Consider the following 26,652-nt stretch of genomic DNA (forward strand, 5'->3'; position numbering starts at 1 on the left):
TTTATTCCTGTGATGCCCAGATCTAGAATGGCTACGACGCCGAGAGCTAGAACGGCTACTACGGGAAAAACGTATCCTCGACCGGACCGGTCTCTGTTGACCGGTTACTTGGACCGCTCCCCGATGACCGGTCATTTCCTGGACTGGTCCGGTACCCGGTGACATACCGGTCATGACATGACCAGCGTTGTCAATGGAAATTGACCGTATGGCCGGTGCCAATTGGTCTGGCATTGGTCGATGTCCTTGACCAATGCCATCAGGCAAAGACCGGCTGATGGTTGTCGCCATATGGTTTGATGTTGATCGAATTTCCGATGGTAAAGTACGATCGCCAACTTGCCTGATACCCGGTGACTGATGCTGCAATATGTCATCTGTGGTCTTCAAAGTCACGGGGTATTAATCCACTCTTGTATCTGCGACCATCATGTAGTCGATTATATGAAGGACAAGAGCAAAATATATTCAACAATAAACTGGTCACAGACCAGATTATCATACAGTACATAAAATCATTATTTAGATGAAGGTTCATCTGCACGTTTTCTGCTTAGAAAACGTTCTGCGACGGATTGCTTTCTGCCACGTCGCATCGTCTGATGCACTACAAACAGAGCATTTATGTTCAAAGGAACAATTAGTGCATGACAAACAAGTCTTGTGGGAATGCCACGAAGCCTTAATGTGCCCACACGAATCGCTAGTTTGTAAACTCATTCTTATTCTGAAAGTAGAACAAGAAGAGAATCCGCGTAAAAAGAACAAAATACTGTGAAACCATTTATTTTCGTCGGCAAAAAATTTCGCCCTTTTCATAAAAATGACTATTTCGTCCGCTCTTAAATTCGTCCATTTCTAGTTTCGAAAAAAAAAAAAAAAAATGTCCTATTTGTTTGTAATACATGTAATACGCGGTTGCGAAAAAATAGTGCTGGGGAAAGAGAGGTGACACTTGGTAGTCACTTGCAGGAGGTAGGCCTTGTTTGGCATATGCCAATTAACAAGTCTGTTATTTTAGGTGATAGTAACTGTCCCTTATTATTTTATGTCATTGACACGTTCTTTGTTATGATTAGCGGATAAGTGGGACTGAATAATAGTTAACGAGTGTTTTAAACAACGAAGCCAATTGCCAATTAGTCATTTTCCACTACTATCATGGTCAAACTGATAACAATCTTACCTTTATCGGCGCCAATTAGAGAAGGTGCAAACATTATGGGTTATAATTAGCGTATAATTAAATGTTTTTGTTATTAAAAAAACAAACGTACAGGTTTTTATGTATATGTACAAAAATAGTAGATGCAGTTAAAACCAAACAACCAAACACAAATCAAAAATGTTCTTTATTAATTTGTAACAAAGCGCAGAATATATTTCAGTCAGGTGTTGATCACACATCGTCTTATTTTAATTTCGTTTTATAGTATTGTCTTTAATCCGGATTCGCCGCGTGTAGGCTGTATAATCTGCAACACCCCTGAAAAACACAATACACACAATGGGTAATAAAGTTGTTACAATTAGCGCTAATCAACACTATTATACCTAAACGAAGTCAACGCATTCGATACAGCCTTATTGCATTCGCGTTTTACAGGAAATGTCAGTTGTCAGTACACTGTATAATGAACACCTCTTTGTGTCAAAACCGGATTTAACTTGAGTGTGAATAGTCGACTGTTTCATGTTCTTTGTATCAATACCATCTGTGTATCTGTATTATAAGTATACCAGTCAACAAACAAGGTGCGCGCTTCCGCATATGGGTATTCGGACGGTCAAAAAATTGACCTACGGTTTAGCGTTCACGCCGTCGAACGCATTATAAGCAATATAACTCGTTTTTTTTCACTATTTCTTTACTTGCAAAAAATACTAGTGGCTTATAACTTACCTTGCAATCTTTTTTTTGCCGCATTTTGCAAGTGTGCGAGTGTTAATTTCGAGCCCTGTGTATATGCGTGGATTACGCTGTATTTAAATGCCTCATGCCTACGGTAATTCAGTCTTATTTGTTTCAAATATGGGACATGATTGTTCGTTAGGATCTTGAATTTGTCCATCGATCGAAGGACGAAAAAGGCGAAAATTAATGTCGGACGAATAATAATGGTTTCACAGTAACTGAAATAATCAGTTAAACAAAGTATTTACAATGTACAAAATTGTCAATAACTTGTTGACAAAAATCACGAAATACTCGTGCTCAAATCATGAGCACATAGAAAAACCCGGCAAAAAGTGAAAAACAATAAGTTATCAACAAAATAATACAAGAAAAGATTTCAGAATGAAGCAGAAACGATAAATTATACAATTCATCAATTTCAAACCCAATTCCACCATGCAGAATTGAACTTAAAGTCCAAATTTAAAGCCGATAGAAAATGGCGATCTGCACGGTGGGTCTCCAGAAAAGTAAGATGAGTTACGGTTCTTGATTTTCGGTTAGGTTACATTGCACTATGTTTAACCTGAATCTGTTTTCAGTAGGAGAGGTGGCCGAATTCCTGCACTTGAAGATTTCTGGAGAAGCTAACCCACATAGAAAGGTATAGCTAGGGACAGCAGGTATGTATTTATGACATTAAAACTAAAAAACATAAACCAATGCATGTTACTTCTCCTTGAAATAATTTTAAGTCTTTTCATAATGAGATCTACTATTAAATGAATATTCCAAACTAATACCATAACCAGCATCGTACCCTACGCAAGTAGACCAAACTAATATCACCAATATCTAACCCATAATTTTAAAATCAAGTGCTGAAAGCCACATATGGTTTTGGTTTGAGTACTACATATATTAAGTGCAGTGCTCAGCAGTTATTAAAGGCATTATTATCATAGCATCACACACACATGAGCCGTCACAAGAAAATGTCTTATGCTATATGTATTGTGTTCTGTGAAAATTGGGCAAAATGCATGTGCGTAAAGTGTTGTCCCAGATTAGCCTGTGCAGTCCGTACAGGCTAATCAGGGACAACACTTCCGCCTTTTAATGGTATTTTTTGCTAAAAAAAGTCCCCATTTACTGAAAATCCAGTTTAAGCCGAAAGTGTTGTTCCTGATTAGTCAGGACGCTAATCTGGGACGACACTTAAGGCACATGCATTATGCCCAGTTTTCTCAAAACAAGACACATATGCAGCCAGCATATCTCTAGATCAGCCTACAAAATTGCACAGACTAGTTAGGAGCTTTGCCCTCTACTATAAGGTTATGTACAGGTTCATGGTCTTATCAGAGAACAAGGTAGCTCCAGCCTGGGCGAATGCGCAGGCTTGCCTTGAGCTACACTGGCTGCATATGGCTAAAGACACAATTTTGAATTATTCGGCTCATACAGCACACAGTGGTCTTTGCATCCTTACCAGCCAGTTAGACCACATCTCTGTATACGAGAGGGGCCGACCTACTTGGGCATAAACCCGGGACAAACCAGTCATGTCCTGGTCCAACACAGATTGCTGTAATGTGCGCGCATCCAGATAAACTCTTAAAACTTCTTCAATATTAATATTGCGATTCTCTATCCAAGGGACTATTGCTAAATAATAGGTCTTTTATCTACTTTCGGTTGACTCAGGATTATTTGTTAAAGTATCCATGATGACATGCTTTGACTCAATGCATAACAATATAAGAAAATAAAGTTCTTTTTGCTTAAATGAAAATGTTCAAACCTTAATAAGAGGTATGCATGATTTATGGAATAACTAGTACAAAGTCTTCTATGAACAATTTAGTTTTTTCCTGTCAAAACAAAATGCTGACCACAAGCGCATAACGCAGGGCAGACGTTTACCCGCCACCAACGTTGAATGCATGGAGCTTCATGCCAATAAATGTTAACAGTTTTGAAACTAATAAATGGAAACTCCTAACTAACATAATATCCACCCAAAATGAAGTTCAAATGTTTCAGGCACTGTGTATGAATGATTTTTCCTAGAAGGGGCCAGCATTAACAAATATCTTTAAAGAAAACTTATTTGAAAGACTGTATTCCATAAAAACAATTTGATAAATATTGCTATAATGATTATTTCTGATAGATTTTGGAAGGTGTAAAAAATAATGTACATGGCCAAGAAAATTTTATGAGAAATGTTGACTCAAGTACACTTTTCCCTAGGGAGCATTTAGAATACCGATCAAGTTCAATGAAAAAACTGTGTCGTAGTTTTCTGCATGGCCTTTAAACTGTCACATGCCTGCCTGTCACATGGGGATTCACATTTTGAAAAAAATGTTTGAGCTCATCTAAGTTTGAATAACTGTATATAAAACCTCTTGGATTTAAGTCATTTATGTTATGTTCCCCATGTAAAATAGTAAAAAGTCAGATTAAAGAAATAGATATTTTTGCAATATCTCAAAAAGTTAGTCTCATTAGAAAATAGAGTGAGCAATTTGGAACCCTGCACATTTGAATCTGATCAGAATGAACATTACATATAAAGTAGAAAATTCTATTTAGTAAACTAGAGCAAGTAACTTGGAAACAGGCAGTGTCCAGATTCAATATGAATGAATATGGCAATGGAACCCAAGACATGGTAATGGAACCCAAGGGATAGCAACCAAAGGAATGACAGTCCATTGAACCCAAGGCATGGCAATGGAACCCAAGGCATGACAATGGAACCAAAGGCATGACAATGGAACCCAAGGCATGGCAATGGAACCAAAGGCATGACAGTGGAACCCAAGGCATGGCAATGGAACCCAAGGCATGGCAATGGAACCTAGGCATGAAGCTCCATGTGGGGAAGAGAACATTTAGCGTGCTAGCTAGCAGGAGGTGTTACTGGGCTAGGGGGGGCAGAATGGAAGAGCATACCACGTCACTCTGTCAGGATACAAGGTATGCATATTATTTCTATGTACTATTGTCCATATGCATAGTAAAGGATATATGTAGATACTAAAAAGAATGATATATGTTGCTACTGTGTCATTTAAGTACATCTTTATACATGTATATATACATAATAACATCAATATGATGATTATATAATATTGTCAAGCAAATGACATCATGAGTACATTATGTATGAGTATAATGTACATATTATGAAATCAATGATGGTAGTTTCTAACAAAATACACACATAAGCACTGAACTCTGCATATTCATGATCTAAATGTAGATATTCAAAATCTAGCCAAAGTTTATAGAAAAAATCCATTTTCTAGTTGCATCATGCATACAATAAATATTAATATAAAATATATGATAATTTTAAGGTAAACACGATATAACTCATAGTTTAAACAACTGCTTGACATGCACAATTGCTCACAGTAATCTGTCACATAATTTCTAGACATGCAAATCAGTTAATCTCAAACAGCCCACAATCCTGGTATTCCATATATATGCACGCAAACGAACAGACCAGTGCTTGTTTCATTCTTTTTACCCATAGCGTGTAGTATGTATTACATTCTGGTTTGGTTATCAACATTTCTCTCACTGATCCCATCTGCAAATGCAGACCCTATATTTCAGCTTTCTTACCCTTTATTTCTGCTTACCAACCCACACCTTTTGCTCCTAGATCCTATATTTCAGCTTTCTTACCCTTTATTTCTGCTTACCAACCCACACCTTTTGCTCCTAGATCTTAGGTTTCTAATCCTAGTCCAAATGATTCTGCAACCCTACTGAAAATTTTCCCTCCATAACACAATATTTCTGGTCTAAACTCAATATTTCTACTTCACCTCCTTTTATATATTTATATTCATGATCCCACAATGTATTCAATGCAGCCTGACATTGCATGAATTCCTGCTAGAATAATTTATATTCATCTCCTTCCTGAGCCCATAATTATTAACTTGCTGCCTGACTTTTGATTTCAAGCTTCCTACATTGCTATTTATTCCTTTTCCCTGGCCATATAATTTGTTAACTGGTCCCTTCCTTGAATGCCAGCTCCTTAAATTCATATTTATTTCCTCATCCCTGGTCCTATTTCCTCATCCCTGGCCCTATATTTTATTCACTGCTCCCTGACCCAAAATTTATTAACTGCTCCCTGACCAAGAATTCCAGCTCCCTGACCGGCCACCTACCATGAATCTGTCTAGCTGATCTCTGGCAGTGTCTGGCAGGCCCCCAACCGGTCGAGACGTGATCAACATTCCCTCAATCTGTCCGAGTCTCTGAATCATCTTCTCCATGTTGTCTGAGAAGGACTTGGCCTGAAGAATTTAATAGTATAAAACTATAATTAATATCAAAACTTTCAAAATCTTTGAATAAAAGCACACATTCAGGCGTACAATTGCAAAATCTCATCACTGTTCCTTTCGAGAATCTTTTTTATGTAGACAGTTCACAAAACATTTCTTACAGATTTGCTGACAGGAAATTCCATTTCTGAAATTTTGCCTATTTCAATTAAGCTGATTTTAACAAAAAAATGGACAATTACAGTTGTTTATTTGGATTAAAAGAAACAAACAATTTAAAAAAAAAATATAATTCTTGTATCAGTCTTCCTCTACATAAAGACTTTACATGTACATACATGGTGGGCGAAGTTATCACGTAACCAGGGCAACCCACCCTGCCTGCTATTGAGAAGTGGTAAATTAATATTCAGAAAAACTGATTTTGAGATATTTTATGAGATTTTTTTTTTGCATTAAACAAGCCAACAACCCATTTCAGGATATATTTGAGCACAGCTCTGGGAAATTTGGGCTTAATGCATGTGCAATCAGCATACTGGTCATGTACGTAATGCCGGCCACTTTTGGGACTATTTAAGAAAAATCTTTAGTGTTAGGCAACTGGTTGAAACTAAACTTCACATATATAATCCTGAGTTCAAAACTCACCTAGCATGAAAATTTAAATAGAATTAGATCGGTGAATGTTACTTAATGAACAGAAAATGATGACATGTAAACTATCCATTTTCGTAGGTTAAATGTAACTAAAAAATCGGCCACTTTTCAGTTTGATCTGCAGATAAAATTACAAAGCAAAATCTTTTGACTAATTTCCTCAATTTCAGAGTATTAATCAATGTTTATACTATTAAAATTTTTGACTTGAAATTTAAAATAAATGCGAAATTATTATACCAGTTACTCCCCCTACCTATTTTAATAAATATCAACAATGGGAAACTGCTAATTCATTAAAAAATATTTGTTTTGATTGTGTTTAATAATTTTTTTCAAACATAGCTAAAAAAGTAAACACATTTTGTTTGAAAAGTTGACTTTAGTGTTGATTATTAGTAAACGCTTATATATAATATTAAAACATGTAATCTAGTAATATTCTTATAAAGGGAGGTAATTCATATATAAAAGATTTATATTTAGGTTCTGATTGGTATGTTTTGAATATAAGTTTTTGTACAATTAATTGGTAAAACTTTAATTAAAGTTTATTAGATAAAATAAAAATAATTTTATCAAATATATTTGTTTCTTATATGAATATAATTGTTGCAACTAATGATGACATCACTTTCCCCATGAGCCAAATATTTTCTGCTATATTTGTGACATTTTAACACAAAAGTTTACAGTGATATGGTTCTTACATTTGCAAAATATTGAGAGTGGGGATGGTGTTCATGTTGATTTTTCTAAATAAAAACAAAATATGTGCGTTAAGATCATGAAAATGATTTTACACAGGTGGCCGATTTTTTACGTATAGGCCGGAATTACGTACATGACCAGTAGGCTTATCAGAGACAACAACACTTTCCACTTTTATGAGTTTTTTTGGTTTAAAGGAAGTCTCTTCAAAACAAAAATCCAGTCAAGGCAGATTATAAAGGCTAATCTGGGAAGACATTTTATGCACAAGTATTTAGCCCAAGACCATGTGAAGACAGGAGCAGTCACCTCTTTAAGGGCCTCCTCGAGGGCTTGCTGTCGAGCCTTACTCTTCCCCTGTACTGTGTTCCACATTCGCATCATGTCGTCCACCTTGCGGCGTGACGTAGCCGATCGTTCTGACCCCATCTGACACGCCTCACGCACTGAACGCACGCTTGGCTCACGGGAATGAATGTCGTTTTGTAAGACCTGAGATTACATCAACATTATTACAGATAAATCAAGATACACACTTGAGACTAAGCAATTACACGTGGGCTAAAAGTTTAACTGCCATATTAACTGACAATAAACATGCATCACAATCAGAGAAAACTGCAGTTTTGTGTTGCATAAAGGTTAGCTTTTTAATGCTTATTGTTCTTGCTGTTTTTGTGATGCACAATAAATATTATGAATGTTTGCCATATAATATGCACTTAAAATTCACAAACGTTTATGTCATGCTTTATTTTACTGTGGTATGTTTTAAACAGATGGCTAAGCTATCTGTATTTTTACTATTTCTCACAATTATTATGACTACAAAAACAAGAAACCGTCGGAGACGGGTGATGCTCCCCAAAGTTTTTTTGGTCACAATATTGCACTATATATTGAGATAAAAGGAAACGTCTTGAGGGCACAGTAGTTGGGGGGACAAGATTTTTTTATAGAAAATTAATTTCAAAGGGCCATAACTCTGTGAAAAATCATCCGACCAGAACCCGCTGATAATATGCACGTCTACTCTTGGTAGTGAAGCTACCCATAAAGTTTCATTGAATTCCGGTCATTAGTTGCCGAGAAATAGCCCAGACAAAAAGTGCACGGACTGACACAAACACAGACAGACGAAGCAGCGACTATATGCTCCCCCCAAAATAAATTTTGGGGGAGCATAATAATTAATATAACAACATAATACACAAACAAAGCCAATTTGTTTCGCTATTTAAAAAGTACTACACACATTTTAGGGAAACAAGCCAAAACCAGCTCTAACCTTGTGTTTGGCCAGTTCAATTTCTACAAGTTTCCTATCTCCAAGCACTGGTGAGTTCTCGTCAAGCATCTGTTCGGTCTTGTCAAGCCAGGCTAGCAGTTCGTTCAGTGCATGCTCAGTCTGTCCCACGTTTAACATGGCCAACTGCAGCTCTCGTTGACTAAAAGGAGAGTATAAACATGCGTAATTACGCTGTTACGTTCATCAGCAGATTTAACAATTCAAATATCCACATAGGCTAATTATCAAGAATTTTACATGCAGCAACTGCATCTCCCATTGCCTTGCAGGAATATTTGTTATGTAATTGATAAAAAAAACACACATACCTGTTAGCTTCCACAGCATGTTTAACTAATGGTTGTATTGGCAATTCATTTCAGTGTTTGATAATTGATTTGGCAACAGCTATTGTTGTTAAGCTTACAAATCATATTACATTTTATTAAATGTTTCATAAGGGAAAAATCGCCATTTAATATTATAAACAGTGATTGTATGTCTTGAACATCTTTTCATAATGCTGACCAGCTAGTTACTATGGTAACATACCGGTCACTGATGCCCTCCTGCAGCCCCTCCCAACGCTTGTTGACCGCGCCCACTGGCTCTTTCACAATGACCACCTGGTCTGGGCTGGAGTCCTTTACAAGTTCTTCAGCTTTCTGGTTCAATGCTTCAATGTCAGCATGCTTCGGATCAACCTCAAGTTTGAAGTTCTGAATGATGAAGAGAAACTCCCAAATATATATTCTGACACTACACACAGCGTTTGCTATACACAAATAACACCATTTCATGTTGTTAAGACATCTCCACCAAATTCCCATTAAAACTTAACTAAAATATGTTTAAACAAGACTATTGTCAAGCAATATAAGTCCCCTACCGGCTCCACCATTGTCAGAAATTCCAGATTTTTTATATATATATTTGTTGCCATAGCAACCAATTTTTTTTATTTAGGAACAAAATGAAATGGCGTGCATAATGTCCATATTGCCATCTATCCATGTTTCATTTTTCATGAAAAAATATTAAGAACTTTAAAAGTTATTGCAGGATCCAGAAAACCACCATTTTCAGCAGCTTTTCTAGTCTATTTGATGCCATAGCAACCAGAATTTTTTACGTCGGAACGAAATGAAATGACGTGCATAATGTCCATATTGCCATCTATCCATGTTTCAAGTTTCATGAAAAAATATTAAAAACTTTAAAAGTTATCGCAGGATCCAGAAAAACCACCATTTTCAGCAGTATTTCTAGTCTATTTGTTGCCATAGCAACCAGAATTTGTGACGTAGGAACGAAATGAAATGACGTGCATAATGTCCATATTGCCATCTATCCATGTTCCAAGTTTCATGAAAAAATATTAAGAACTTTTAAAGTTATCGCAGGATAAAGAAAAGTGTGATGGACGGACGGACGGAGACAAAACCAGTAGGGGACTAATTACAAATAATTTTAAATTGAAATTTAATACACAAGACATACATTAATGATTTTTTAACATACCAGTACAAATGACTCATTAATTGGTATTTCAACATTATTAATGAAAACTTATTTTACTTGTTATAGTTAAGTTATATTGTGCCTTTACAGAAAAATATGTATTGTCTCTATATTACCTTGACTTTATTCCACTGTTCTTTGATGGTATCAAAGTCTCCTCCAATTGGTCCCATGTCTCTCAAAGTGTCTTCTCGCTTTTGGAGCCACACAAGGTTTTTCTGAAAATGCAGATGATAATAAATAAGAAACATCATGAACAAAATCTAAAATTAAGAAATGTAAATAATTGAAACAAATAACAAATGTCTAACATAAAGCTTGAACAGTTATCTTAAAAAAAAAAATCATGTTCAATATAAAATGAAAATTGCATTGAAATTTTAAACAAAACAAATAGTTCACCAAAAAGTCATCTACATAGCAAAATAAAAGATCATAAAAATACCAAGTTAACTTTACACTCTTTTCTACCTCAATCAACTTTGAGGCAATGTGATTGACTACCAGTATCTGTGTGCCTTTTTTTAATTGGATTTCTTCCAATGGTGAGCAATAGATTTGACAATTGCTAGGTTGAATCCCCAAGGGTCGATAGCTTGAAATAACGCAGTTTAAGCACAGCATATGCACAACAACAGCTTATAGCCTACGATACCTTACAACAGACCAATATACAGTAAAACGTATAATAGAAGTAGATACAAAATATGGTAGGTAGGATAATAACAAAATACTTCATTCATCCATTTCAATCACTACCAGTACACCTTACCATGAGCTCGTCCTGAAACTGCAGTGACCTCTCAAGGGCGTCCTCCAGTGACCTTGACCTCTTCTCAAAGTCGCTGTTGATAGTGCGGAGGTTGGTGTCAAGGTCATCAATGTTTTTCTGCACCTCGGGCCGGTCTGGCTCCCCACAGAGGTTCATGAGCTGTTCCCCAGTCTGCTGCACCTCCCCAAGGTCAAACTGGGTCTCTTCTATGTTCTCACGTAAGGCCTGTCAGAAATATGAGGAGGGCTTTGACATTTGAGGATTAAAAAGTAAAGTTTAACCCATTTATGCCTATTGGACTCTCCAATCCTTCTAAATTGGATCAATTTATTTCCAAGATTAGGGATGCCTAGTATATTTATTTCTATATTGAGAATATTCTTACAGAAATTCCTAAAAGCAACCAGCAAACCTGATGAAACGCCGCATCGTGCCAAGGCCTTTTTCTAGACGCTAGGCATAAATGTGTTAAAACAATTTATTTATGCTTAATTGTCTCTAAACCGTAGATTTGTTAATAAACTCTTGAGTCCCCAATAATAAGAAGATCCAGTACTTGTTCTCAATGGAGAAAATCTTGAGAATGCTGTAAGGGTGGGTATCAAAACCAGGATCTCCTGATGACTAAATGAACACCATAGCCATTAGCCCACCTTCAATTTTAATGTTTGTTGTATTTTGAACATTTAGATAGTTTACCTAAAACTTAAAATTAAAGACAAATACTTACTATGATTTAGAGATCTAGCCTTCTATGGAAATGTTACCTGGATCTATGAATACCAACCTTCTACTATCTTTGCAAAGACTCAAGTTATATTTTAAGCTTTATCTTAGAAGTTTGAGATATTTCCCAGTCCAGGGTCCTATACCTAGGCACATATTCAACAATCCATTCTTTTACTTAACAAGAGCACCGCATAACGGGTGCCAACGCTCCGCTGCGGGTGCATTTTTTAATAAATGAAAGCTTGTCAGAATATTTTTTTTTAGAGGTCACAGTGACCTTGACCTTTGACCTAGTGACCCAAATATGGGTGAGGCGTTTAGAACTCATCAAGGTGAAGCTACATATGAAGTTTTAAAGTTGTAGGTGGAAGCACTTTGATTTTACAGCCAATGTTAAAAACCTTGACAAAATGTTAAGGTTTTAGCACGACGCGGACGGCGGACACGACGAGCTGGCTGTGACAAAACCTAGGGTTTTCTCTGAAAACAGCCGAGCTAATAAAGAATAGATTTAAACCCAGAAAAATATAAACAGCATTTGAATATATACAGGCGACCACTGGTGATCATGACATTAACAAAATGTTCCTCATTGAGAATGATGCAGATTTAGACAGCTAATGCCAAGTCCAAAACTAAAGTAATATTGTTATATTAAAATTTAAAGAATATTCTTTATAATAAGACTTAAGTTTAAGAATTATTTGGTGACTATGGGCCCTGCTATACATAAAACTCATGCCAACCTCGAGCGTCTCCTGCTGCTCCTTAATGAGGCTCGGTTCCAGGGCTGGGGGTTCCTGGGAGGCCAGCGTGTCAGACAGGTCCTTCAGGGAGCGAGTCAGCTGGTGAAGCTCGTCCCAGAACCGGTCCGACACCTCCAGCGTCTCCTCCAGGCGGTTGTTGCGCTCTGCAGCTGCCGCATTGATTCTCTCGTATAGGTCACAGAGGTCCAGCAACTTTGCCTTGACATCTAGATGATAAGAGTGATTTTTTGGATGAATTGTATGCAGAATATTTGGACATGTTTTTCAGTCATCACAAAAATTCTGATTTCAACTTATTTTAACATCAACTAATATGTTTCGTAGAACCTATTCTCAGAACTGTTTTTCATTTATTTCTTTATGATAAATAACAATAATGATTTGTAATAAAGCAATTTTACATTTTGTGAGTCATTGATATTTTTTACTGTAAAACCACTCACAGATTCAACAACATTTGTAAGTTATACCTCATGTACATATCAAAATGAAATGCACAAATTACAGAATAAAACCTTAGCAACATCAATACAACACATTTGATTTTCAAATATTGTACAACATGTAGATTAATTTAACCCTATACCATTTAGCTCAATTGAATAAAACGCCTATGGTTTTAGAGACACCCTTCAACCTTTTTTGGGGGAAGAACCAGACCTTGGTGCCTTTGACAGCTATAAAACTCCATAAGTGGGAATGAATACCACGACCTCAGAATCACAAAGCAGACATTGTACTATGAACCCGAGCACCAAACACCTAACTGAAATACACACCTTTCACTGCATCGTCCTGTGAGTCTGTGGCCTGCTTAATCAGTTCCTCTGCTGCAACCTGCACGGACTCCAGTGCAGACAGTCGCATGGTCATCTCCTCCATCAGAGCCTGAAAGGCAATAACCAGGCCTTGAAATATCAATCAGAATGAATTATATATTATAAAATAATTGTATTATTTGTAATCCATTCTCATACATTTGTTCACCAATATTCAAGAGCATAGAGGAATTTTTTAGCTAAAAAAAGAAAGTATTTTTTAAGGATAAAATTAATTGATGTTTCCACTTGATGTCATATAATTGATGTTTCCACTTGATGTCATATAAATTAAAAAACTTAAGGTACATACTATTGATTCCGGATTTAAATAATTTGTCAATGTTAACATTTTTTTCTGTTTCTTCAAAACAGTTAGAGCAACCATATTATGTAAGCTTAAAATACTTTCTAATTATAAGCTTACTTTCCTGGTGCAGATTTGATTACTGTCTAAGTTTACTTTATGGTCAAAGATCCTGCCAATAACTTGTATCTATATAAACTATATCATATCAACTTTTTTTTTACCCAGCTCAGGTTTTCATGTGAAACTGCTATAGACTGAGCTGCATGTCATTTGAAGGCTTACATTATTGTCTGAGATCTGGTCTCGTATCTTGTCTGGGTGTGCAGACACTGGCTGGGCATTGGTGACCTGCTCCTCTGTACTGGTCAATGCCTCCAACATGTTTTCCAGCTTGTCTGTGAACTGGAACAATTACAAGACAAGAATAGCACTGAAACTCTACCTGATGGAGGGAAACACAATGATTTTCTGAGACATTTATATTAAAATATTACTTTGGAGGGAGGGGCACTTTGCCCAAATGGCAGATGTAAGGTCACTGTGACAATGGAAATGATTTTTTGAGATGTTCATATTACAATTAAAATTTGGAGGGACAGACCATAGGCCAACAAATTACAACTACCCTTTCTGGCTTAGGGGAGTAACAAACATTGTTAGATCACAACTAAAAAATCAAAGCAATGCTAATTCAATTTATACTTGTACACATATTACAAAGTGACTAAGGATTGTGCTATTAATCATTGAAAGCAAAATTGTGGTTCGCAAATATAAGAATCTTAAAGCAAACTCCTTTTAATACCTCAAAAGAAATACTGTACAAATTCTAGCTCTCACTTTATACAAAGGCATTAAAATCAGTTTTTCATTAATAATGATCATTTAAAAACCACTAAAAACCTCTGCCGACTGTTGCAGGGCCTCGTCTATGGACATGGATCGCTCTCTGACTCCCCGCCGTATGTCCTCCACGCGCCTGTTGTCATTCTCCATGGTCTCTTGAAGGAGGTCAACATCTACAGGACTCAGGGCCAGCTTGGTAAGGGCCAGACCCGTCTTGTTGAGCTTGTCCATCAGGGGCTTGTTGTCCTGCAGGTCCTGCTTCAGGATCTGGGAAAGAAAAAGTTGTTAATTAACCCATTTTTGCCTAGTGGACTCTCCCATCCTTCTAAATTGGATCAATTTATTTACAAAACAAGGGACAAAATTGTCACAAAACCAGGTTTTCATTGTGAAAAAAAAATCTGATAAAGGGAGAAAACTCAAACTGAACTTTTGAAATGAACAAACAAAATTAACCCCTTTGTAAGTTTGTTTAAAAAAAAAATAATCTATTTTTAGTCGTGGCGACCTTGACATTGGAGATATTGACGTGATTCTTTCGTGCGACACACCGTACCATGATGGTGAACAAATGTGCCAAATGATTTTAAAATCTCACAATGAATGACATAGTTATGGCCAGGACAAGCTCATTTTAGGCCATTTTTGACCTTTGAACTAAAAGTGTGACCTTGACCTTGGAGATATCGACGTAATTATTTCGCGCGACACACCGTCCAATGATGGTGAACAAATGTGCCAAATGATTTTAAAATCTGACAATGAACGACATAGTTATGGCCCGGACAAGCTTGTTCCGCCAGCCCGCCAGCCAGCCAGCCAGCCCGCCAGCCAGCCAGCCAGCCAGCCAGCCAGCCAGCCAGCCAGCCAGCCAGCCAGCCAGCCAGCCCGCCCGCATTCGCCAATCTAATAACCAGTTTTTTCCTTCGGTTAATTAGGGATGTCTAGTATAATTATTTCTGTATTTAGAAAATTTCTTACAGAAATTCCTTTAAGCAAACTGCGCAGACCCTGATGAGACGCCGCATCATGCGGCGTCTCATCATGGTCTACGCTGTTTGCCAAGGCCTAGACGCTAGGCATAAATGGGTTAATGTGAAGATCATAGAATGGGTACCAACAGGGTATAAGATCTAGTCATCTCTTCAAATCTTGCAAAGTTTGCAAATCTTATGACCTGTGTCATGCTAAAATGGGTCTGGTATAGAGTTTCACTATCCATATATGGCATAAGACCCTTTCCTATATGATGTGGGTCATATATCTGACCTTAGTTCTACATATTTCTTTTAAATTAAAAAGGACATCCTAACTTAATTTTAATCTACTTGGTTAAAACTGATACTTTTAATCACTTTAAATAACATTTTTGCACATTTATTAATAGACAAAACTCTTTCCAACAGGCTAAAAAACAAGATGTGTGTAATACTAATACCTAACTGAAAATATTGATCAATAAGAATGTTTGATACTTTTGTTTGTTACTATTTACTTATTTGGATTCCCTAATTAAAGAGTGCATCTTATATAGATTGTACCTTATAATGTTCATAGTAGTGGTTCCAGCCTAGCCATGGAGACATTACCTACCTTAACAACAAAACATCTGATAAGCAGAGAAACCCCTCACCTTGATCTTGTCCTGCTGTTTCTTCACAGTGTCCTGGTTAATGGACATGACTGCGAGCTCGGCGATGATGGGTTCCACTTCCTGGAACCACTTCACCAGGTCCTGGTGCGCGTCTTTGAACGTCCTTGACATGGGCAATGCCTGCTCAAGCTGTACCAGTCTGTCGGTGCCCAGCTTGGCAACTGTGTCACTCTGTTGCTTAAGTTGCTCCATTTTCCAGTTGAAACCAGTCTCGTCCTCCACGGAGCCCTCCCGAATTAGGCGTTTTCCCGTTGCTATGGTATCGCGGGCCTTGGCTTTCTGGGCATTGATGTCGTCATTGATTGCCTGCAAGGAGGGAATCAGTTACTGTATCAGGCTTTATTGCCTGCAAGGAGGGAATCAGTTACTGTATCAGGCTTTATTGCTTTCTTGTTGAAATATTATTTCATGTTGAAAAATCATTAATTTTCAAGTTTTTGTCGGATGTAATGAATTAATCAGCTAAGAAACATGAATAGTGACAATTTTTCTTAATGAAATTTAAAGCAATATAATATGTCTTATTTGGAACTAAACCAAAGTAAACACTATTTTGCCAGAGTTTGAGTTAAAGAATATTCTCATGCTTCTAAATTACAAACAAGAATCATCCAAACCACTTTTTTTAATGGCTGCAGTCTAAATGAAGGGCTAGACATCTGTGAGAAACATATATCTTTAAGTGCCAGTACTTTATTGAGACCCAGTTACCAACTCCCTCAAGCTTGACTGACATAATCAAGTCCCCAATCACCAACTAATTAACTGTGCTAGTGCGTACCTTCTGTTCAGCCAGCTGTTTCTGGATATGCGCAGGATCACAGCTGATAGACTCACATGATTGCAACAACTTCTGCTCATCGGTGAACCACTCAAAAAGGTCGTCTATTGTGCACATCACCTGATATATATGGGAAATACTTGTTCATTAAAAACTTTCATCAACATTATTGAAGCTCCTCCCCTGTAAAATAAGTGAAATAGTTACAAATAAACAGAGAATAGACATTAATTGTATGACATAACAAAACATGATTATTTTAATCTTGGCTGCAAAATTGTCTGCCAGGTTGCTTAACCAATGTGCTTTATAATAGAGAGACAGTACAAATGACATAAACCCAATATGTTATTAACAGCATTGTCTTTTATCTATATTCAAAGACTGCTTTAAATACTTCTCAACTGAATAAACATACTTCTGCGTTTTTCAGTTTCGAAGCGCGGTACTTGTCTGCCTTGGCCTGCACGGCCTCATTGATTGCCTCGAAGCGTTTCTTGTCCTTGGCTACAGTGTCCTCAACCTTGAACCCTGCGTCGCCTGGTGCAAGGTCTGACAGCTTCTCCCCTACTTCAATCATAGCCGTCAGAAGTGGCTCGATTTCTTTCATCTCTTCCAAAAGTTGCTAGAAAAACACAGAAGTTTCCAGAAAAATATAGGAGTTGGTAGAAATTTAAAGACATTCACTATTTGTCCATTAAATTTTTTCAAATATTACTTAAAAATTTCAAATAATATATATTAAAGCAGTTACATCTTGCCTATTACAAACATTAAAACAAGAGCACCGCTTTGCGGGTGCAGACCGCTCATCTATTTTTCTTTTTAAAGGTGTAGGGACCTATCTCAATTTCAATCACAAAGAAGGGAGGGGTGAAGTGGAGAGGGGTGTATAGTGTGGGGTGTGGTCATTTATTACATTATCTTCCAACAAGGGACAAAATTGTCACAAAACCAGGTTTTCATTGTGAAAAAAAATCTGATAAAGGGAGACAACTCAAACTGAACTTTTTAAATGAACAAACAAAATTAACACCCTTTGTAAGTTTGTTTTAAAATAAATCTATTTTTAGTTGTGGCGACCTTGACATTGGAGATATTGACGTGATTCTTTTGTGCAACACACCGTCCCATGATGGTGAACAAATGTGCCAAATGATTTTAAAATATCATAATGAATGACATAGTTATAGCCCAGACAAGCTCATTTATGGCTATTTTTTACCTTTGAACTCAAAGTGTGACCTTGACCTTGGAGATATCGACGTAATTATTTCGCGCGACACACCGTCCAATGATGGTGAACAAATGTGCCAAATGATTTTAAAATCTGACAATGAACGACATAGTTATGGCTCGGACAAGCTCATTTATGGCCATTTTTGACCTTTGAACTCAAAGTGTGACCTTGACCTTGGAGATATAGACGTAATTATTTCGCGCAACACACCGTCCAATGATGGTGAACAAATGTGCCAAATGATTTTAAAATCTGACAATGAACGACATAGTTATGGCCCGGACAAGCTTGTTCCGCCAGCCCGCCAGCCAGCCAGCCCGCCAGCCAGCCAGCCAGCCAGCCCGCCCGCATTCGCCAATCTAATAACCAGTTTTTTCCTTCGGAAAACCTGGTTAAAAATGAAAAAAAAAAAGCAATATTTTAATTTTTTTTTGGGGGGGGGGGGGGGGAGGGTGGGATCTTGGGTGGGATGGTTGGACGGTATTTCAAAAATAAAATAATTAAAATAAATATTTGTGTTTTTTAACCATGTTTGAAAAAACAAGAGATGTGTTTGTCAGAAACACAATGCCCCCTATTGCGCCGCTTTGATTTTTTATTTTTTTTTACCTTTGACCTAAAAGGATGACCTTGAACTTCCACCACTCTAAATGTGCAGCTTTATGAGAAGGCCGCTTTGTAATTATTATTTTTTTGACATTTGACCTTGAAAGATGACCTTGACCTTGAAGAATGACCTTGACCTTGAACTTCCACCACTCAAAATGTGAAGCTTCATGATAACGCCGCTTTGAAATTATTATTTTTTTGACGTTTGACCTTAAAGGAAGACCTTGACGAATGACCTTGACCTTGAACTTCCACTACTCAAAATGTGCAGCTTCATGAGAACGCCGCTTTGAATTTATATATATATATTTTTACCTTTGACCTTGAAGGATGACCTTGACCTTGAAGAATGACCTTGAACTTCCACCACTCAAAATGTGCAGCTTCATGAGCACGCCACTTTGATTTTTTATATATTTTTTTTGACCGTGAAGGATGACCTTGACCTTGCACCACTCAAAATGTGCAGCTTCATGATAACGCCGCTTTGAATTAAAAAAAAAATTTGTTTGACCTTTGACCTTGAAGGATGACCTTGACCTTGAAGGATGACCTTGACCTTGAACCTACACCACTCAAAATGTGCATCTTCATAATAACGCCGCTTTGATTTTGTCTTTTGACCTTTGACCTTGAAGGATGACCTTGACCTTAAAGAATGACCTTGACCTTTCACCACTCAAAATGTGCAGTTTCATGATAATGCCGCTTTGAAATTTTTGATTTGTTTGTTTGACCTTTGACCTTGAAGGATGACCTTGACCTTGAAGGATGACCTTGACCTTGAACCACTCAAAATGTGCAGCTTCATGAGATACACATGCATGCCAAATATCAAGTTGCTATCTTCAATATTAAAAAAGTTATGGCCAATGTTAAAGATTTTGGACAGACAGACGCCAAATATTTGACATTTGACCTTGAAGGATGACCATGACCTTTCACCACTCAAAATGTGCAGCTCCATGAGATACACATGCATGCCAAATATCAAGTTGCTATCTTAAAAAGTGAAAATGTTATGGCCAATGTTAATTTTTTTTTTTCGGACTGACAGACAGACTGACTGACATACTGACAGACAGTTCAACTGCTGTATGCCACCGTACCAGGGGCATAAAAATTATTTTTTTGAGGTGGGGATGGGGTATAGTGTGAGGGTGTGGTGGTCATTTATTAGATGATCTTTAATTAAAAAAATAATAATGGGGGGGGGGGGGAGATTGAGGGGGGATATGGGGGGGGGGGGGGGGGGGGCGGGGGGGATGGTTTGGACGGAGTCAATTGTGGTATGGCAGGTAAGAGTTGTTTTGTCAAAGTATCAATCAAATCTAATCATAAATAAAGAAGTTATGGCAATTTTAGCAAAATTAAATAATTTGACCTTGAGAGTCAAGGTCATTCAAAGGTCAAGGTTAAATTCAACTTGCCAGGTACAGTACCCTCATGATAGCATGAAAGTATTTAAAGTTTAAAAGCAATAGCCTTGATACTTTAGAAGTAAAGTGGATCTAAACACAAAATGTAACCATATTTTCAAAGTTACTAAGTAAAAAAAGGGCCATAATTCCGTAAAAATGACAACCAGAGTTATGCAACTTGTCCTTTACTGTCCCCTTATGATAGTTTGCGAGTGTTCCAAGTATGAAAGCAATATCTATGATACTTTAGGGGTAAAGTGGACAAAAACACAAAACTTAACCAAATTTTCAAGTATAAAGGGCCCATAATTCCGTCAAAATGCCAGTCAGAGTTACATAATTTTGCCTGCACAGTCCCCTTACGATAGTTAGTAAGTGTTTCAAGTATGAAAGCAATGGCTTTGATACTTTAGGAAAAAAGTGGACCTAAACACAAAACTTAACCAAATTTTCAATTTTCTAAGTATAAAAAGGTTACATAATTCTGTCAAAATGCCAGTCAGAGTTACATAACTTTGCCTGCACAGTCCACTTACAATAGTTAGTAAGTGTTGCAAGTATGAAAGCAATGGCTTTGATACTTTAGGAAAAAAGTGGACCTAAACACAAAACTTTACCAAATTTTCTATTTTCTAAGTATAAAAAGGGCACATAATTCTGTCAAAATGCCAGTCAGAGTTACATAACTTTGCCTGCACAGTCCCCTTATGATAGTTAGTAAGTGTTGCAAGTATGAAAGCAATAGCTTTGATACTTAAGGAATAAAATGGACCTTAACACAAAACCTAACCAAAATTTTCAATTTTCTAAGTATAAAAAGGGCACACAATTCTGTCAAAATGCAAGCCAGAATTATCTAACTTTGCCTGCCCAGTCCCCTCATGATAGTAAGTAAGTGTTCCAAGTTTGAATGCAATAGCATTGATACTTTATGAGAAAAGTGTACCTAAACGCAATGCCAAGGTGATGACAATAGCTCTTTTTTTTTAAAAAAATAGATGAGCTAAAAATGGGATAACGTGTTTAACATGAGCAGATAAACTTAAGTCATTATTTAGCTTAAACATGTTAATTGGTAAGCAAAATTGACCAATAATACCTACAGAAACAACTGTAACTCCCAATGAATTTGATTTCTTTAAGTGTCAGAAAACATACTCCATGAAATGATGAAAATGGAAAAAGAAGTGAAAGACTGACAATATAGTTAAAACCAATTAAAGTTAGTAAGTAGTAAGTTATCACTTACTGAAACCTGATCTTCACTTTCATTTCCTTCTTGCTGCTTTGTTTTTGGCTCCATTTTAACCAACCAGTCAATGAACTTTGCGTGGGTCTCATTGAAATTCTTCGCCAGTGGTAAAGCTTCCTCCATTTGCTCCAGAATGTCTGTTAATTTGTCACTGAGCTCACCATATCGAGTCTGGATATCATCAATTTTCCGCTGTACGTTCTTTACATCATCACCTATTTGTGACAGCATATTTAGCAAAAGTTATTGCAAAATGTTAAAGTTGGCGCAAACCAACCAACAGACAAACAGACCAACAGACAGGGCAAAAACAATATGTCCCCCACTACTATAGTGGGGGACATAATTAGTAAACAAGGCTCAAATGCAAAAATAAATAATAAATTTTTAATCTTATCAGACAAGATCTTTCATTTATGTAATCTGTCATTATTATACACCTTTAAAGTTAGTGTAGTGAATATTTGTCATTCATATTACCATTTAAAAGCAATACTCCTTACCTTTGCAATGGTTTTGAAGGTCTTTTCCAACGAGCGCAAGTTTCTTCGTCTTTTCATCCTGAAGGTTCATCTCATTTCCAAGGTCAACCAGGTCTTTGATAATCTTCTCAATATTATCCGCATCCATCGTGGACGGTTCCAAACTTGCAAACCTCTTTTCAGCTCCATCAAGCCAGCCAACCAACGGCTCCCGCACTTCTTGGAACTCCTGTGCGATGCTGACGATGTTTTCAAGGGTCTGGGACCGCTGTTCGGCCCGGAAATTCAGGTCACTCCAGCGCTTGTCAAGTTGCGCCGTCTGGTTCTTGATGGCCTGCCGTTCTTTAGCCTCCAGGTTGAGTTGTAGTGTCTCTCCAGACTCTTTCACTGATTTCACGTTCGGAGCTCTGTCGTCCAGCATTTTCAGAAGGAACTGAAAACATAATACACCATATCTTCCTTGTTATAGGATTTATTTACCAAAAATAAAAACATAAATGCAATGAACAAATACTTCATGTTTGTACCTCCAGTCTTATGTTGAAGATTGTGAAATTACTGCAATCAGTTTTATAAATAACAGAAAGAAAAGAAGATATAACAAGGGCTGTTGTAAAACATGCATGCCCCCCTATATGGCTATAAGTTGTAGTAGCAGCCATTGTGTGAATACGTTTTTTGTCACTGTGAACGGTGGTGGTGGTGGTGGTGGTGGTGGTGGTGGTGTAGTAGTAGTAGTAGAAGTAGTAGTAGTAGTAGTAGTAGTAGTAGTAGTAGTAGTAGTAGTAGTAGTAGTGGTAGTAGTAGTAATAGTAGTAGTAGAAGTAGTAGTAGTAGTAGTAGTAGTAGTAGTAGTAGTAGTAGTAGAAGTAGTAGTAGTAGTAGTAGTAGTAGTAGTAGTAGTAGTAGTAGTAGTAGTAGTAGTAGTGAAGTAGTAGTAGTAGTAGTAGTAGTAGTAGTAGTAGTAGTAGTAGTAGTAGTAGTAGTAGTAGTAGTAGTAGTAGTAGTAGTAGTAGTAGTAGTAGCAGCATTACAATACCAATACTTAAGAATGATCAAATGGGAAAAGGTAACCTAGCACTGGCAGTAAATATGGGGCTCATTTACAGGTCAGATTTGGATTCTCTGCTGTAAAATGAGATTTTGAATGAATTAAAGGGAGGCAAATCTGTAATAAAAAGAACATGCATAAACCGTAGTTGTTTCCCTTGTTTGAACCATGCTAAATCCTTAAAATGCCTATTTCCAGTAACTGTGACCTTCACCTGTGACCTTGACCTTTGACCTAGTGACCTCAAAATCAATAGGGGTCATCTGCCAGTCATGATCAATCTACCCATGAAGTTTCATAATCCTAGGCATATGCGTTCTTGAGTTATCATCCGGAAACCATTTTACTATTTCTGGTCACCGTGACCTTGACCTTTGACCTAGTGACCTCAAAATCAATAGGGGTCATCTGCAAGTCATGATCAATCTACCCATGAAGTTTCATGATCCTAGGCGTATGCGTTCTTGAGTTATCATTCAAAAACCATTTTACTATTTCTGGTCACCGTGACCTTGACCTTTGACCTAGTGACCTCAAAATCAATAGGGGTCATCTGCGAGTCATGATCAATGTACCTATGAAGTTTTATGATCCTAGGCCCAAGCATTCTTGAGTTATCGTCTGACAACCACCTGGTGGACGGACCGACCGACAGACCGACCGACAGACCGACATGAGCAAAGCAATATACCCCCTCTTCTTCGAAGGGGGGCATAAAAATGACTCAATGGTTCGAGCTTCATTCTTTCATTAAACATCCAACTAATATTTAAAGATAACATTTGAATTAAAAACCAATCATGACATATATGATGAATGACATTAACCCGAGGAAAGTGTGGATCTCTGAAGATGCAAACATTCTTGTACATCTTGATATATTTCAAGATAAATTGTGGAACATTCTGTGGAAAAACCAAAGTAATGATTTAAAGGTACCCTCTCCCTGAAAGTGGTTTAAATTTATTAACTTATAAAATAAAACATATTGACCAACAAACGAAGGGATTTACTGATTCATACCCTCTCGCTAAATGCAGCTAGAATTAAAAATAAACATTCACACCTTCTGCTCCTGGAGCTGAGCCTTTGCGACTTTATAGTCCGGTGATGGAGGTTTCTGATTGGCTACGAGGTCTTCTGTCTCCTTCATCCAGTCAATGAGGTTACGTAGGGCGTCATTGAACTTGCCTGACTGAAGGATGGCGTTGTCAAGATTACGGTCCCTCTCCGATACCTGTTGAAGGTGAATTACTTATTAATCTCATATTATGATATGATACTTGTTTTCTTTAATTTAATTCCCAGTAAATTTTTAATTGCTCACAGCATATTCACCAGCATTAACATATTCTAAAAATATGGTTCATTGACTTTGGGAGAATGCCATATGTTGCCAAGGTAGCTCCAGACCAGCTTGGGCAGTCACACAGAATGGTAAGGAGCTATGCTGTTCGTTATTAAGTCAGGCAAAGGACAATAAATATTTGTTTAGAATGTATAGGGTTATGGTTCTTGTGCATGACACTTCTTCTTGATTCCAACACACCCATGAAGTTTAATGTGGAAATGTTGTATCTTATCTTAGATATAGCCCTGAAAGGTCCATCATACAATAACAACAAAGGGCAATAACTCTTATTAAAGAAAGTAAAGGGTTATAGTTCTTAAGCATGGCACTTCTCCTCATTAATATAAATACACCAATGAAGTTTCATGTTGAAGTCTTGCATGGTATCTGAGATATAGAACTGAAAAGTTACATCAAATAAAAAGGAGCAATTACTCTTATTAAATAAAGTGTAGGTTTATAGTTCTTGTGAATGGCACTTCCCCTAATTGATATCTATACATCAATTTAATTTCATGTTGATATTTAATTTCTGAGATATAACCTTAAAAAGTTTTGTGAAAGACGGACCGACAGACTGACAGCCTTTGGCGGCGAATAACAAATCCTTTGACCCCTATTGACTTGGCCTCTATTTCATACCTTGGAGTTCAGGCTGTTCCACTTGTCCCTCAAGGAGTCAAGGTCAGACTCGAGCCCAGCTGTGTCCACGCCCGGTGCAGCGCCCTGTATGAGCCCCTGGGCATCCATGGTTACTGCGGCAACACGCTTGGAGAGGTTCTCTAGGACGCCATGCTGGAATTGCTGAAGAGCAAGTATATAAATTAACATTAGAATTGTGTGAACTCCAGGCCTAGTTATATATTTTGTCAATTGAAAGCCAGTCTAGCCTTTCAGCCTTCTTTGTACATAATTATGCTGATAGCACTCTATTGACTGTCATAAGATGATTTATATACCTGGTAGTAAGGTATTTTAAAATGAAAATGAGGGAGTTTTATTCACCAAATGATCGTCAGAATATAAGGATTACATATTTCAAGTTGTTGAAACTGCTCTACTTATTCTTTATAAAGCTTACATTTTAATTGCTTATTGCCATTGGAAAATGTTGAATTGGCAACAAATAATGACTCATTAATGACAAGCCACATGGGTACCTGAGATATGTGTGAACCCATAATATTTGTGAAGACACAAGCATTTGTGAACACACATCAATTTGTTAATACACCAGCACTTGTGAAGACTTAAGTATATGTGAACACACAAGTATTGGTGAACACCCATGTTTATGAGAGCATAAATGTTTTTGTGAGCACATATGCATTGTTCCAGAATCTAAGTTTGCAAATATGGTCCCTGGTCTTTATCCTTTGTTTTCAACAAAATGTACTTAATATTTCATAAAAATGAACAACATGAAAGATTGTTAAATGATAACCAACCCATACCAAAAAAGCGTTATATTATCGACTATAAATGAAATTAAAAGACTTGACAAAATGATTCAACTTATTTCATTTGAAATGAATACATAGAATTTAAAGACTTTTTTCAAAAACAATTATTATTGAACGAACATACTTTAATTTAATTATTGATTACTTTTTCATCAGTTATGCAAACACATTTCACAGTTTCTCATTGTAACAATTAGAAAGAACCGTACACAAGTATTAGGATCTTCTGTTATCACACATTTTATTTATCATTAATAATAGCTTTAGCGTTACAATTAAGAATAACATGGATATACCAAAAGAACATTGATGAATAAATGTATATCTGAAGTATCAGACATTGACAGCAGAGAAGAAGTAACTGTATTAAAACATTTGTGTTTTCTTACAGAGGAAAGTAACATCAAAATGATAGAAGAAGAAGCTTATAAAAATATCAAAAACAAAAAGCTTACACTAACAAGAGATGTGTTTGTCAGAAAACACAATGCCCCCTTATGCGCCGCTTTTTTTTTTACCTTTGACCTTGAAAGATGACCTTGTCCTTGACATTTCATCACTCAAAATGTGCAGCTCCATGAGATACACATGCATGCCAAATATCAAGTTGCTATGTTCAATATTTCAAAAGTTATTGCAAAACTTTAAGGTAAGGTTAAAGTTGTTTTTTTAACCTTTGACTTTGAAGGATGACCTTGACCATT

At 36.9% G+C, this 26,652-nt stretch overlaps 1 protein-coding gene across 1 annotated transcript in view; it reads right to left on the reverse strand.

Annotated features, from left to right (window-relative positions):
* Positions 1–26,652, reverse strand: part of LOC127860768 (microtubule-actin cross-linking factor 1, isoforms 1/2/3/4/5-like) — a 258,995-nt gene that overhangs the window by 32,767 nt on the left and 199,576 nt on the right. The window contains 17 exon segments of the mRNA XM_052399044.1: positions 6,103–6,231; positions 7,903–8,085; positions 8,882–9,041; positions 9,434–9,600; positions 10,519–10,620; positions 11,175–11,399; positions 12,650–12,876; positions 13,450–13,558; positions 14,081–14,200; positions 14,702–14,911; positions 16,278–16,604; positions 17,080–17,199; positions 17,498–17,704; positions 21,599–21,816; positions 22,105–22,516; positions 24,201–24,371; positions 25,128–25,289. Of these exon segments, the coding sequence (XP_052255004.1) occupies positions 6,103–6,231; positions 7,903–8,085; positions 8,882–9,041; positions 9,434–9,600; positions 10,519–10,620; positions 11,175–11,399; positions 12,650–12,876; positions 13,450–13,558; positions 14,081–14,200; positions 14,702–14,911; positions 16,278–16,604; positions 17,080–17,199; positions 17,498–17,704; positions 21,599–21,816; positions 22,105–22,516; positions 24,201–24,371; positions 25,128–25,289 (3,249 nt within the window).

The sequence above is a fragment of the Dreissena polymorpha genome, chromosome 15, assembly GCF_020536995.1.
Source record: "Dreissena polymorpha isolate Duluth1 chromosome 15, UMN_Dpol_1.0, whole genome shotgun sequence".
Lineage (NCBI taxonomy): Eukaryota > Metazoa > Mollusca > Bivalvia > Myida > Dreissenidae > Dreissena > Dreissena polymorpha.